Source organism: Epinephelus fuscoguttatus, linkage group LG13 (genome assembly GCF_011397635.1).
Source record: "Epinephelus fuscoguttatus linkage group LG13, E.fuscoguttatus.final_Chr_v1".
Taxonomy (NCBI): Eukaryota; Metazoa; Chordata; class Actinopteri; order Perciformes; family Serranidae; genus Epinephelus; species Epinephelus fuscoguttatus.
This window is the reverse complement of record NC_064764.1, coordinates 34,496,207-34,512,411: the sequence shown is the minus strand read 5'-3', so window position 1 is coordinate 34,512,411 and position 16,205 is coordinate 34,496,207. Positions and strand designations below refer to the sequence as shown.

General features: G+C 40.4%; 2 protein-coding genes across 2 annotated transcripts in view; one reads left to right on the top strand and one right to left on the bottom strand.

Annotated features, from left to right (window-relative positions):
• The window catches only part of man1a2 (mannosidase, alpha, class 1A, member 2), a 399,576-nt gene that overhangs the window by 64,397 nt on the left and 318,974 nt on the right, over positions 1–16,205 (bottom strand). The window lies entirely within an intron of this gene.
• The window catches only part of gdap2 (ganglioside induced differentiation associated protein 2), a 50,719-nt gene that overhangs the window by 20,259 nt on the left and 14,255 nt on the right, over positions 1–16,205 (top strand). Inside the window, exons 10-11 of the mRNA XM_049595096.1 lie at positions 1,015–1,091; positions 2,389–2,528. Coding sequence (XP_049451053.1) covers positions 1,015–1,091; positions 2,389–2,528 — 217 coding nt within the window. The remainder of the gene's footprint in view (positions 1–1,014; positions 1,092–2,388; positions 2,529–16,205) is intronic.

The following is a 16,205-nucleotide window of genomic DNA, read 5'->3' as shown; positions in this document are numbered from 1 at the left end:
GAGTTCAGGCCCCAAGAAGTTGGCGGTGTTTCTAGATGTTGTTGATATATGGCTTTCACTTTGCATGGTAGATGCATGGGTAGACGCAGCAATAAACTGTGTTTACTGACAGTAGGTTTCCAAAGTGTTCCTGAACCCCTGTTGTGATATCCTTTATACAGTCATGTCGGTTTTGCCACCTGAATGGCATTTTCTCTTTTGTCTTTTGATGATTTTATGGATTGTAGATGGTAAAATATTAAAATTACTTGCAACTTTACATTGAGAAACGTTGTTCTTAAACTGTTGGACTATTTGTCCACACAGTTTCCTTGCTTGTGAACAGCAGAGCTTTTCGAGGATGCCCCTGCTACACCCAGTCGTGATACTATCACCTGTTACCAATTCACTTTTTGATGCCTCTGTCCTAACTCTTGTGAAACCTGTTGCAGCCATCAAATTCAGAATGAGTGTATATTTACCAAAAACAAGTTTTGTCAGTTTGAACAGTAAGTCTTGTGATTGTATTGTATTTGAATTGAAGCTAGGTTGGAAAGGTGTTGCAGTTCATTACATTTTGTTTTTATGTATGTTTTCCACAGAGTTCCGTTTTTGGTCTAGTGTCTAATTTGGTCTATATAATGTCAGAACTTTGAAGGAAAGGTCTGACAAACGTTTTCAGAGGCCACAGTGACATCTTAACATTTCTTGTTTTGTGTCACCAACTGCCCAATAACTTCATTAACTATTTTGTATTGTTAACTATTGTCTTCATTAATTACTCTCTCAGTGCTGAAACACTGTTTGTCCTTTTCTTGGAAAAAACAAACATTTGATTTTTGAAAAATTCAGTCAGAACATCGTTTCCATGAGCACTGATGATCATTATCATCATTATTATGGCTGAACAGAAAAAGAGTGACACCTACTGACAGTCAAACTGCACACTCATCGAGAGGAAGAACAGTCGTCGTTAACCTGCCCATTTGAACCTGTGTGTTTGTGTTTAACCTTTAATACTCTGCGTGTCTGCAGGTGTGGACATGTGTGGCAGGACAGTGATGGTTTTGGTTGGACGAAACATTCCAGTGACTCTGATTGACATTGAAAAGGTAACAAAATTAGATCATTAATTCATATTGATTTTACAGTCAGTTGATCTTTGAGCACATGCTCATCTTTATATTAATCTGAGATACCTTTGATGTCGTTGTGTGCATGTAATGTCGGCCACAATGCAAGTTTCAGTAGATGTGTTTTTGTGCATGATTTAAGTGCGTGTCTGTGAGTGTGTGTGTTTTCAGGTGCCCAGGTCATCAAATAGCAACACTTTGTCACACCCTTCGGCGTCTCATAGTGATGCACAGGGCACCCTTTAGGAGCCGTTCACATACCGCATCTTTAATCGCCCGGAAAACATGAGGTTGGGCACTGGGCGCTACTCTTGTGCCTTTTTTGTGCCAGCTTTGAGGAGCGTGGCAGCAGGTTGCATCTGAGGTTACTGAGCAACCTTAACGAGCATCATATAGCCCATTTACCTGAAATCCTGAGTTCAGAGCTGATCTTCTTCCAGGAGCTGTTTATAAGTGTGTGGGCCTGTTGTGTGTGGGACAGATGTAAAGCTCTGGGTAGCCCTGTATTTATCAGACTGAATATCTATGGCAGAAAGGAAGGATGTCTGTCAGCTGTGATTGATTGTTCCCCGTTGCATGACATGTGGTGCATGCTGCTGCATTCCAAAAGTTGAACTTTGTTAATCTTTGGGCCCAGCCATCGCGCCCTGAAAACTATGCGTTTGGGAACAAGTGTGCACTGTGATGGCAACGTTCTGGCGTTTGAGCACACCTGCCTTTTAGTTTCACAGGGGACATGGACAACTGCCTCATGGTGAAGAGTCTGCTTTTGTTTGACCCATACACCTGCATGCCCACTCTTGGCAGGGTTTCTTGGTTTTTGTACTACCTCTGTTGCTCTCAAATATTGCCACAAATGGATTTAGATTGGAGTTAGTTGAAAGCCTGGTGCATTTCAATGAGGTGCCAAAGTGTGCCCTCTGTGTCCATATGACAAGCTGGGGGGGTGTGACAAGGTGTCAGTATGTGACAACCTGAGAATGAGAATCGGCCATTTGCACATATGTTTGTATTCCACAATACCTGCTGGACAAAAATACTGTACAGACCGATTCAAAACTTCTGTTTTTGTACCCTAACATTCATTAACATCAACCAAAACACACAACTTGAACCAAAAGAAACTAAAACTTTAGTGTTGTGTAAAATAAATATAAAAATGACCAACCTGAATTTAAATAAAATGTAAAACTGTGAAGAATATATATAAAATTGTGGAGAGTCCCGCACCATAAAAGTGTGTGCACACTGAGTTAATTTGTGTTTTCCTCTGCAGGCGCTGCTGTATTTCATCCACGTGATGGACCACATTACAGTGAAGGAATATGTAATGGTTTACTTCCACACGCTGACCGGCGAGCACAACCACCTGGACTCCGACTTCCTCAAGAACCTCTACGACATCGTCGACACCAAGTCAGTCTAACATTTTACATTTCTCATTAAACTGATCTGCTTCTCTGAGTAACTTCCTCTGGAAGGGGTGCATAGATGGGACACAGAATCAAGTCAACATAATCTAAACCTTACACCGAACTGATTTCACTGATGTGCGACACTTTGTACCAACATTTTTTACATTTTCCAGTTATTGGACTCGTCATTTCTGATCAAAGCTCCTTATGTATGTTAAATGTGATTACTTTGAAGTTGAACAGAAACCTAATTAGATTAGACATTAGCTTAGTTCCCATTGTTTAAGTCTGTCCTCTCTCTCAGCTTCGCCTCATCCTTCTGCCACACACAATGATTGAATAAGAAAACTCTGGAGTTCTTATTGATTTAACCTTCCACCCACACAAGGGCACGACTTTAATGTTCTGTGCTGTATGTTCTGGGTTTGCAGTCATTTGACTAACTTCGCTGGCCAACCACGTCTCTGGTCTTTAACAGCCAGAACTGCGTATCAAACATAAAGCCTCAGGGGGTTTTTTTTTCTGAGAAATGATACAAAAAGTCTCAGAAACATCCTCCAGATGGAACAATGGCCTCACAGGCTTTGACAGCTCCTCAGGGTTTTTTTGTGTTTCTCTGTTTATAGACAAGGCGCAACATCTTAATGAAATGCAAAAGTGCAACTTGAAAACTCTCGTTTGCCTTCTCAGAGTCAAACCTTTTTGCTGGATATGATAATCGCAACATCTTCTGCGAGGCTTGACTGTTATTTGACCGTCGTTTGGCCTTCCTCTGGCTCTCGCTCAGTCTTCCTCTGTCTTTGCTGACTTCTGCAGCTGCACTGAAGCTCAGATACATTGTTCATGCTACAGTATGACGCCGCCAAGGTTACAGTGTTTAGACTTTTGGAAAAGCAAAACGAGCTTTGAAATGCTTTTGTTTCGCTGTGGGTTTTTGGAAATCTGGCGGCCATATTTGGAACAGGAAACCCAAACTTGGAGCGTGTCTTTGGGGTGATGTATTGGCTGTGACTCAGCCTTAATCAGAGGGTTCAAAGTTTTGAAGCAGATTATTGTTCTCAACTACCTCAGGGAGGACGATTCATAAGATTCACATACAAAACTTCGTGTTAGACATTATATTGTTTGAGTAGAAGAACCAGCCTTCAGTGGCTCATCACATTAAAGACCTGCTTAAGATGAGATAGATTAATTTATCCTTTTATAGCTGTTGTGCAGCAGATACAATGAAGTTTATCAGTAAGGTGCAACAATTGTGATAATAGTAAAGCTTAATGATAGGGTGTAAATCCAAAATACAGAGTAAAGAATGTAGAAACTAAAGAAGCAACAGCCCGCTCACTTTAGACTCAGTCATGCCTGCTTATCTTAAGATCAAAATATGGATGATAATTGCAATTGCAAAAATAAGTGCAGGACAGATGCAGTCCAGAAGTCAGAACTGGTTTTAATGAGAAACTTCAAATATTGTTTGTATTAATTTTATTCCAGATTTTAAAACCACTGTCATCACATACAGTGTTATCACATCAGATAATCTGCACATGTAGTCAGATGTGTCAGTGTCATCGCTCTGTTTGCAGCCTGCAGTGAGGTTCATGTTTGGTCATTACTTTCATTAAAGGTTCTGTTTGAGACATTCAGAACATTAATGTAGCAGCAAACCACTATTTGCTATGTAAAGGTATAGTGGAGTAATGGCGTCCTGAGCAGAGAATGAAGTCACTGTCCCTCTGTGTGTGTGTTGTAATCTGAGCTTCTCTGTGGTTTGTTGTGGTAAACTGGTCTGGTCACGCTTGCATGTGTGTATTTTACTGACTAGTTCATCACCACTGTTTTGCACTAAGCTCACATGTCAGCACTGTTGCTGTTGTTTAGCAGCCTCCTCGATGTTGCGAACCGTGTCCAGACCACTTACACGCTCTGAATTTTGCCAACAGCCCCTTTAAGCTAAACAGGAGGCACATATTCCAAATGAAAACCAGAATTGTTTACAGGTTCACCCGACCATCAGAGTAGAACCACAGCTCTTTTACTATTAAATTTTACATATTACATATTAAAAAGTTTATTTATTGCTTCATGCTTTAAATTGGCTTAGATGTAACTCTTCACCTTTGCCTCATTTAAAATGTGCTGATCTATGAATATGCAAATAAGCATCACCCATCAGACCCTCGCCTGCATCTCTCCGTTCCTATTGGTCTTCAACTCTGCTCTTCAAACACCAATAGATAACTTAAGACCTTGGCTTGACTTTGTTAGCATACAGCTAATGATGGGCTGCTATTAGGGCTGCCCCCAACTGAGAATTTTCGTAGTCAACCAATAGTCTTCATTTAGTCGACTAGTCGCCTGCATGTTTACGTCACACACTGAGCGAGCCGCCTGTTAATGACGCTGTGGGCTAATGGGCATGTAGCTACTTCCATGTTTCAGATGATACGTCATGTTTGTAGTCGACCAATGAAGATGAGTTTACATATCACCTTGGGTTCGTCCTTCACCTTCTCAAAATGATCCCACACTTTGGATTTCCTGCCCGACATGTTATTAACTAGCCTGTGGAATAACCGCAGGTACCAGCCCTGGAAATTAACCTGACTCCTGTCTGACTGCTGAGCGTGGACACTTCCTGTGTCTGTCCTTTCAAATTAAATTCCCACATGGTCCAGTTATATAGGTTTTGATTTATTTTGACAAAGTGCAGCTCCTAATAGAGTTTTTTTGTGTTTTTTTTTCCCACGACTATGCGACCAATGAAATCTTGGCAACTAATGACCTTTCTGGTCGATTAAGGTTTGGTCGACTACTGGGGGGCAACCCTAGGTGCTAATGTCGGATAAACCTTGTTCCAGATCGCCAGCTCTGGCAAGTCAGGGTGGAAGGTTGTGCTTCTCTGCTCCTTTCACAATATCATTACGGGATTGGTTCCTGAGGTTTGTGATGTAAGAATCTGTGTTTTTGAGACTGTCACTGGTAAACTGCAGGTCCAAGGTGGAAAGACTCAGCTACAGCATTGACTGCTGATTTCATTCATATGTCTTGTGGTATATAAAAACATCATATGGACATGTTTGTATGGTTAAAAACTTTTTCACAGGAGGGTGGTCTTTAGTACTGTGTGGGAGGACCCAGAATGTTCAAAGATACCAGAAGTGTTGAGCTGAATTGCAGAAAAATGTGCTAAACTGATGCTTGAGATATTATTGTTTGATGCAACAATGCAGTCATGGAAAAATGGCATTTTAGGCAACAAATACAAGCAGTCGAATGATCACACTGGTTTAAACAAACACTTGGGTCAGGAAGAGAAAACAGAAGAGAGCTATGAGCCAGCCTGTCGTAAACATCTATCAGAGTTTACACACTGATTTCCCAGCTCAGCTTTCATCTAGGCACAGTGCAAACATCTTTCCTGTGCAACGAAGCATCACTATCTCATAACACAGAGATTATATATTGTATATAGCATGTCAGGTCCTTCCTTAACCATCAGATAAAGTGGTTTAGATAACCTGGCTGAAGCTGATCCAAGTGGTATCAAACAGGAGTTAGCCCTTAATATTAAATTCACTGTGAGGAATATGCTGTAGCTTTAATGAAGCATGTGAAGCAAGTTTACTGTACACTTACTGCAACATCAATACAGAGGCTTCAAGGCACAAAACAGAAGATAAAGATAGAATATACTATCATAGCTTTAAATAATAATTTTCTATTTTTCTAGAGAGAAACTCCAGGGCACCGTGGATTAATTTAACCTTTAAAATTCTGGTCTTGTTCTCGTAATCACATCTAAACAAGCTTCTTGTGTCTTCCTGTGTCAAGTAAGCTAACTTACTTGATGTGCCAACTTTACACCCCAAATACGTTTCACTCTCATGTCTAAGCTCCCCCTATAATATACGTCAAGATTCCTAAATAAAGCCACACATTTGTTGTCTGTCATTTCTCTAATAAACCACATTTCCATAGAAATAAATGTGTGCTTTCTTAACTAAATGATTTGAGTCATCAGTGATTCAGCTGGTATCTAACTCATTGACTTTTAAGAAAAGATCACTCATGTATAGTTGCATTTAAAAAAAATAAATTACTAATTTCCTAAAACAGCTGGGAACTGTAGCTTTTTAGCAAACGTTGCTCAAACAGGAGGAAATGATGCGTTTGTGGGGGACAGTAAAAGAAAAAATCACTTTGTGTTTTCTTGAAAGCAACTTAAAGAAAAACTCCAGGGCTCAGTGGGTAACATTTCTAGCTTTTGTGTCTCTCAAGTTTCTAGTAACCACAACCAAACTTCCTGTGTGAGTGGGAAACTCCATGCAGTCATTATGCACCTTTTAACCCCCGTGTTTCTCTAGTCATTATGTTCTGAGACTGGTCATTCAGTTGGTTTCACCACACCTATCTTAACCTTCTTCCGTCTGGAAAATTCAGTCAGTGAAGCCCTTAAGACTTAAAAATGTCAGAACATATTCCTGATGTTTGCCCTTTTGTTTTACATGTTTAATCTGTCACCAAAAGGCTGTAGAAGTCGTGTGCTGCTTATTTCAGTCACACAGTGGAGAACTGTGAAAGCTAACAAAAAGTGCCAGAAAGAAATGCAAAAATATGAATGAAGACACCTTCAATGAGCTTCCCCTTTCAACGGAAACAGGGAAACCCCATTAAGCCAATAACTGTGACTGCTTCATTGCACATTGCTGATTCATGCACCTCTGGGTGTAATGCTAATCACCTTCAAATGTCAAGGTTATTTAAAGTCCCACAAACTCTGCAAACTTTAGCTTTGGCTCTTGGAACCTTATTATGAGAAGGTGAACTGGTTAGACTGAAATTAGAAACAGTTTGACAGCTACCAACCAGCTGAATTTTCATATTTTAAAGCTAATGATGTTTTGTTTTATACAACTTTTGACTTAAACTTTGGCTTCCTGCAGAGAACAATTTGAGTGGAAAAACACAGAGCCTGTTTCTTCTAAAAGGTTTGATATTTAGTAGTGAAAAGTTAGGCTCAGTAGCTCCCTATGATTCACTTAACAGTCATCTGTTTATACCTCCGTGCCAGTGATAGCTGTGGCCGAAGGCATCATGTTTTCACGTTGCTCTTCCCTGCATCTGTCCCATTCTCATCAATACAAGATCTCAAGAACACCTTGAGGGAATTTCAACAAATTTGGCACAAACATTGGCCATAAGTCAAGAATTCATACGCCAATTATGACAGAATTTCACACAAATGTCTGATAGGGTAAAATGATGAAGTTATGACATTTTATATCCAAAAGATCAAAGGTCAACTTCACTGTGACATCCATCATGTTCTGCCTTTCTGGTCATTGTTCCGAGTAGGTATAACTGCATCTGGAGCAGCTACATGACCCGCCCTCCAGTTACATGACTCGTCCATCATACCTACACATCAGTCCACGATCAGCTGCCTATGCTCCTTTGCAAAGCAATGAAGCTAGCTAGCTATTAGCTATAAAGTATTACGTTAAAAGAGAGGTGATTAAAGTTAGGGTAGGAGTATTGGGCAGCTACATCTCGTTACTTATGCGTATGCCAAGTTAGCGATTAGCTAGCTATAAAGCACTGTGCTAACAGAGAGGTGGTTAAGGGTAGGGTGAGAGTAATGGGAAGGCTACATCACATCACCTATGCTAAGGCAAAGTTAGTGATTAGCTAACGTTAGCTATGAAGGATTACGTTAAAAGAGAGCATGGATGTATTAAGAGACCAGGATACAGTATCAGTGGGGTTAAATCATTTAATCTTGCAGCTCTTTTACACTTTCCAAATGTCATCAGACAGATGGATTAAATCTTAATTGTGGAATGAGTCATTTTGCAGGGGTTATGATGCTAAAAAAGTATCCAATGATTTATATACGTCTTTTTTCTATGTATGTCTAGAGTATCTCAAGGCAATTGAATCGAATGCAACTGGACTTTGTTTTGTCTAAGAGTCTAGAGAAAGTTTGAATAAAGAAGTTTGAATAAAGAAATGTATAAACAGAGCTTTGTAATACTGCAATATTGTAATCTAATATATAAATGAAAATACAAACGGAAAAATTGTTATTTTGCTCTTTAAAATGTAAATTGATACAGATGAGTAAAATAAATGCAGACAAGACATTTCTGTATGTATGTACAGTATGTCTGTAGTCAGAGATAAGCACAGTGGAAATGGTCACAAATGATTAATCGTCTTTATGGTGGTTTTGTTCCATCTGACGCCCGTTTCCTGTCAAAACAGTCCACACATCCTGCCGCTGCATTTGCACATCATTTTATTTCACCCAGCAGGTGTTGGAGTTTTTGTCATTAGTCATGTTTTCAGAATCTTTTTTGGTGTTTGTTATCTGTGGGAAGTATTCGTCTCTAATGTCTTGGTGCAGGTGACGAATGGTTAAAAAGTGCAGCTGTGTTTCCACCTCATGTTGTGGTGTACAGTCTGTCCTCTGTAGGAAGCCAGGTTTGCCTGTGGCGCCTCGCTGGATGGCGCGGCTGTGTTCACTGTACATATCCAAAGATTTCCTTTGGATCAGTCACAGTGGTCAGGTATTCTGCTGACCTGTTCAGAGCCAAGTAGCATTCCAGTTTGCTCTGGTTTATGGTTGATTCTTTCCAATGTGTCACGTAGTTCTCTTTTTGTTTACTTATAATTTGGTTTAGTCTAATGGGGTTTCAGTATGGGGACTCTGCTAGCGTTTCTGAACAGAGTCCCAGAACCAATTGGCTGAGGTTGCATCTCTCCAGGGTCTCTGTAGGTGAGGGCTTTGTTATGGAGCGTGTCAGGGTCGCCTTTTTTTAGGCCCCGTGTCCATCAAAGCATTTTCCCCAGCTTTTTTTTTTTTTTCAAACGCCAGGCTCTTCTCAGGAAACGCTCCGCTGGGGGTATTTGAGCACGCTTTGGAGCACAGCGTCTTTTCAGCTGCGTCTGGTTTAGGGCTGACCCAAAAAATTCGAAGCTTCGAAGCTTCTTTCGATGGCACAGGATTCGATTGTGGGGGAAAAAAAAAATATATATATTCAGCCTTTTTTTTTCTCCCGTTTTTGGGGGGGACCTTGAATGCAACACTAACCTCATTAGGCCAAGTAAAGTAAAGAAGTCATCTGGTCTGACTGTTGCATCAATTGCCTAAAATAGTTTCACAGTAAATCAGAGAACAGGGATATTATTGTTGCCACAGGTTATTTGAAATGGACAAAGGTATTCTTTACTGGTGAGTTAAGGGAGAATAGCTATCATGTAATTAAAAAAGAAAACATCTCCGACAAGGAAATAGAAAGCCCGACATGCAATGAATGGAGACCTATTATCCTACTTGAACACAGACGACTAAATTCTTTCAACAGTGTGACTCAAAATAGCGTTGTACCCAGAGTTGGAACATTCATCAATTCTCGACACTCGGGAAAGCACCTCGTCACACATTTGTACTGTAGCGTAAATATACATCATTCCTATTGCAAAGAATTTAAAAAATTGGCCGGCCTTTGAAAATAACACTTCGGTGAACATGGCTCCTTTGGTGATTATAAAATATAAAATGCGCTCTTTTTAACTTTTGAAATTAGAGAGTGCCGTCCTAATTCTAGTCTGCATGCATTATTTGGTGTTTTGTGTTGGATGCGGGAAACACATTTGCAAAATTCTGCATGCAGAGTATCAATTTGGTGTCTGTGCCGCTATTTTGTAAACCTTAGTTGGCGAGCGGACCTCAAACCTGGCAACCATAAAGGCAAATAAGTTCTATAATAGAGTCTAATATTTTAATCCAGATCTGAATTGGACGTGCATTTTGATTTTCCTGTTGATAGCGTAAAAAGCCCTTCTTGCCTTGTCTCTCAGGTTGTTCACCAGTATGTTGAAGTTTCCTGTGATGCTGATGTTTAAGCCGAGGTGGATGTAATTCTATGTGTGTTCTAGATCACTGGTTCCCAACTGGTCCAGCTACGGGGTCCAAATCTGTCTGTAGTCATTAGTTCAAGGTCCACACAGTTTTAAATATTCAGCGTCGTACTTATGTTTGGCCATGTCGTCAAGCTAGTTTGCAGTCTCTGTCAAGTAGCTGTATGTTAGTCACTCACTCTACAGCAGGAAACCACACTTCAAAATAAAAGCTGTGTGCCAGAAATTCACTGTACTTCAAAATATTTATATAATTTTTTACAAACTTGACATGTTCACGAGTCATTTGCGTTCCATTTAGAATGGTCCCACGACCCACTTTTGGACCGCGACCCCCCAGTTGCCCTACAACCACTATTGTAGGGCAACCATGTTTACAAAGACTTTGTATTTGTGTTGTCGGAGGCTGAATCTTTTTGGAATATCTGTCTTGGTTAGAGTCACTGTCAAGGCCCAGGTCTGGGAGAAATTTAGCAGAAGATCAGTCTCAGTCGCAATCAAACCCTTTCCTCTGGTACTTGGAGTGCTTATTCTACACTGCAGGGCAAGCAGCACAAAAGCCTTTGTGTTTCAGATCATGTTTAGGGATCACATTTCACATAAACACAAACTTTAGTCTGAAAATGTTATTAAAGTCTTACAGTTTCTACCCATGCCCTGACTTCTAAGTCATATCCCAAGCAGTAACTTCTCTTTTGGCTTGGCAGGGCAGTGCTGATCTACACAGCCAGTGGAACCACTAACCCTGGCCTGGCATGTCCAGCATGTTCAACCCATCAAGCTATTGATTTGCTGCAGATGCATTTTGGCTCCAGACAACCTAACCAGCAGACTGAAGCCAAACATGAACACAAAAGCTTCCAAAACTGTCTGGCTAAGCGCAGAGACGTTGATTACTTTCTCCAGGAGACAGATGAGGTTGATCATTATTTTTGTCCCCTCAGGGTCCCGCGTTGGACCAGTGCAGAAGCTCCACGTCATGGTTTAGCACTGCTGATTCCTCTCTGAGTTAGTTTATCATCTAAAAGATTGGGTTCCTCCCTCTTTTGAATGCCTGTTTTGTGTTACATGAACAGATGCAGCTTACCCAAGGCTGGACCACCACTGTGCATGTGTGTGTGTGTGCGTGTGTGTTGAATGACAATGCAAACTGTCACAAATGTGGCGTGTTATTGTCAGTGCACTGCCATGAAATTAACTGCCAAGTCTCCACTACCCGTGCTGAGAAGATTAAAGACGACCTGTCTGTCACTCAAATTTGTAAATAACTGCTGATATGTGGTTTATCGCTGCAGTTTAGGTTACTTCAGCTTGTCAGAGATTCACTCTGAGTGTCTGGGTGTTTTTAGAGCTGCCATATCATGGACAGTGGCTTTCGACTGTCAGACTGCGGCTCACATCTTTAAAACAAAGACGATGAGAGTGTGTTTTCAATTATTAGGGAATCACCAAGATAACTGGCTTATACTGGTTTGGTGACCTCAGGATTGCATTTCTGCTTTTTGCCAATGATGTGGTTTTCTTGCTTCATTGGACTGTGACCTTCAGCACACACTGTGGCGGTTTGCAGCCGAGGGTAAAGTGGCTGGGACGAGGGTCAGCACCTCCAGTTCTGAGTTCATGGTACCCTGCCAGGTAACGGTCGATTGAGACTGAGTTGCTGCCCCCAAGTGAAGGAGTTCAAGTGTCCTGAGGTACTGTTCATGATGTGCTTGTGACGTGTGTGAGATTGACAGGCTTGATTGATGAACCATGTGTGGTTTTGGCTGCACTGAACCAGCCTGTCACTGTGTAAAGAGTTACGTGTGAAGGTGAAGCTCAAGATCTACAAGTGTATTCCAATCCTCACCTCTGGTAATGAGCTCAGGAGATGAGGTCATGGAGACAAGTGACTAAAATGGGTTTCCTTTGCAGGCTCGTTTGGCTCACACTCAGGGACAAGTTTGACTATAGTTAAAGGTACAGTAGAGCTGCACCTGAGAATTAGGTCAGTTAAATTGGATTTTGCTGTTCAATACAAATATTTGACTTAGGGCTGGGCAATATGGTAAAAAAAAAAGTATCTTAATAATGTCTGACACCTGAAGAAACCAAATGATTTTCCAGCTTCCCTCAGCACTCGTTATAAAGCTGAGCAGAGTAGTTTGAGTAAAATACTTCCTGCCTGGGAGCTTGTACCTGCAGTCTAGCACTTTAATTAATTTCTTGAACCCGTCTTTCTCCACGGTGCTCACTGGCATTTTTTTTGTTTAGAAAGTGTGACACTGCGTCTGTTATATCTCTGCTCCTTTCCCATCGCACCTTATACAGGGTTACGGCAGTAAAAGAGGACACTATTGATGTTTTGCTGCAGCCCCACTAGCGCTGCCCATAGCAGCAGAAGTGCTCCGCTGTTGAACGCTTGTTGGTGGACTTACTGCAGTTTTGTACCGGATTTTCATGCACCAACCAACAACGTATTTTACGGGCCGTCTTTGTCCGTGAGTTGGAGTTTTTTTTTTTTGTTGTTTTTTGGTTTTTTTAGGATAACGCAAACTCTTCTTCAGCTTCACCAACATGTTTCTCCTCACTTACACTCATTTTCCCTCTCTTTTCGTTATGTTTTTTTCCAAAGTTGAAGTTTGCCACTGCTGTTGGCGCAGCTAAGAGCTGCGCAGGTTCCTTCCGATGTTGTCAAAAGTAAAGTTACATAGAAAGGTAAAGTAGAAAACTGTACTCTTCCTGTATATTTAACAGCTTGCATTTAAATGCACGTGTACTGTAGGGAGACACCACCACAGTAATGGCAACTTGTTTACTTCCAGTACTTCCTTGGATCCGTCTACCTTTTAAAGGTAGTTCTGACATCTGATTAGTTCTGATCAGTCCTAATTGTAGCACAGAACAACACTGTGCTAAGGTGACCACAGTAACTAACAATGTCCATTAACACATCTGTCCGATATAGAGTGTTACAGAGGGTTCAGATATTGACAAGGACATTTTTAATTGCGTAGTTTATATTTAGAGATATCTTGTGTCCAAAGTTGACAGTCTGGTTTTTCATGCTGGAGAAAATTCACATAAATCCTACTAATGCTTATAGTGCTGTCAAGAACCAAAATGTTGGACGAGTGTTGGCAAATTGCGACATCATGGCAGCACTGGAGGAAAAGTCAGGGTAACCATGAAACCTCAGATAATTTAGAATTAATCCTCTGGCGACCGTTAATGTCTTTACCAATTTTAATAGCAATCCATCCAAGATATACAACTGTGGATGAACCCCCTGCTAGTGCTGTTAAAAACACTCCATCTAGCTACAGTAACAAAGCCATTAATCATGAGTCTGTATTAAATACCACTGCTGGATTCACTGATGTGTTGCGTTGAGGTGTGGAGTGTTCACTCTGACTGATTGTCAGCAGAATGGATGGTCATTTCCAGATATAAAGGTCAACATTGCTCTTCTCTAACTGAATGATGTGACACAGCAGTGAATCAGCTTGTATCCAGCTCAAAAACTTTTAAAACAGATCACAAATATGTGGTTTCATTTTATAGGGAGGTTAGGAATTGTAGTTTTTTAGCAAATGTCATTTAAACGGGAGGAAATTGTGCATTTGTGGGGGACTATTTCCAGCTGTGGATTATTACACGTTCATTGTATAGTGCATCAGGACAGTTTGTGTTGGACTGATTCACAATAAACCACAGTGCCCGTGTTGATAGTAACGGAGCATATCTCTCAGTGTGGCTCAGTGATGTGGTTTTAATAGTTTTTGGACAACAATGGAGCTCAATGGCACAGAGGAATAAGACACTCTACGTGTATATTGGGGTCAGGCTACAGTATTTTTTTTAGGATTGATTTATCGTTCGTTTTCATGTTTCCATTGGATTTATTGACAAGAAAAACATATGATTTACTCAGAATATCTTTCAGGGTTCTGGAGAATTTATGTGCTGTTATTTTTTTTATTTATTTTGGAACAAACATAAGAGCTGGATGATTAGCATTGGATGCCTAAAATATGCCTGGAAACGGCCATCATGGAGGTTAAGCTCCTGGGCCAACCGGTGGTACTCCCCATGATCCACCCTCTTTTTTAGGGTCTCATGTACCCACACTGATCTCAGTTTCCCTCTGCCCAACAAACTATTTACTGACAGCCTCTCACTGTTCATTGTGGAACAGACAAGAGGAAAAAGTAAATGCACTAAGAGTTATTTTTTGCTGAGTTACCGTCTGGTTACACATCTCTGGGCTGTCAAAATATAAATCACTTTACAGATATGGAGTTGTCAAAGCACACTGACCTGAAGCAGTTTCCTCACACTGCACATGCCTAGAAAATCATTATACCCTGTCAATAATAAGAAAAAAATTAGAATTTACTTTTTTACAGCTGAATTAAGATGTAATAATATTCAAAATCAAATTGAAAATAACATTTTAAAAAATGTAGTTCAAATAAACACAAGAAGTTTGTGCTCTAGAGGAAGGATCAGCACTCAGTGAATAACCTCCTAAGCCCTATGATGAGCTAATATGGCAAGGCTTAACTATACAAACCAGTGAGCAGTGATAACTAACATGTCTTTGGGGTCATCGGGTGAGAACCTCCTTTCGCCAGTGTTTCGTCTAGCTCGTCCCACGACACCTCCAGGAGGCTAGACAGTGATCTCTGGCGTCCCAGAGACACTCCCCTAATGCCAGGTTTCACTGCTCCCCGCACCAACCCAACAACCTCCTTTACCTTACTTACACATGGCTTTCTCAGCCCAAACAGCACTGCCACCTTCAACAAACCCAGGCTCCATACATGCGAGCTCCAGGTAGAGACCATGCCGATACTACCTTTCCTAGCACATTCACTATACTCTATTTCACACGCTACATAGCATAACTCATCTTGCAGCATGGTCTCAAACAAAAGGGATTCAAATAGGCCCCTCCCACACTTAAATAACTTTCCTCTTCCTGGATTTTTCCCCTGAGAGGACTGATTGGTGGATTCTTTAAACAATAATTGAAACTTAATAAGCAAAATACCTGGTTTAGATATGTCAGGGCTTCTTCAGCTAAGGCAAGTTAGATTTAAGACTTTTTTTCTTTTTCTTTTTTGCAATTCAAATGAAATTTGAGACTAATTTTTACAATAACCAAAAATATAAATATGTACCAATATCAATGATTTTTTTTTTTTTGTTCCTGTGAAAAAAATTTGATCATCTACTTTAAATGTTGAAATAATACCCATGTCTGTTGACAAGTTTTCTTGGTGACTTTGCGTTTCTCACTCTGCATGTAGGATTCCAGTGGCTTGATTCCTGTCATGCTGTGTTTGAAAAACTTTTTAAATAAAATACATGAAGTATTTAAAAAAAATAGTTGCGACCAATTATTTTGAGATTTCATATTGCGACATCAAATAAATGAATAAACCTATTCATGAAATCTTACTTCCCATGTCCCAAACATTTTTAAGTATTATTGATTTAAGATACATTTATACAAATCAAGGACTTATTTTTAGATAATGAATTGAATGCCTTTTTGAGGATCCGCAGGAACCCTGCTCAGTGATCAGCCCCTTAGATTAACCATCACAAATTTGCTCAGGTACAAACAATCACTTTCCAGATTTTACACCAGTTTAATTGGCCCCCACCTGACATCAGCTGTAGTGGTTTTGATTGTTTCAGAATAAAACCAGCAGATCCCTGAGGATTCCAGGAGTAGTAGTGCATTGTAACACAAATAACTCACCAT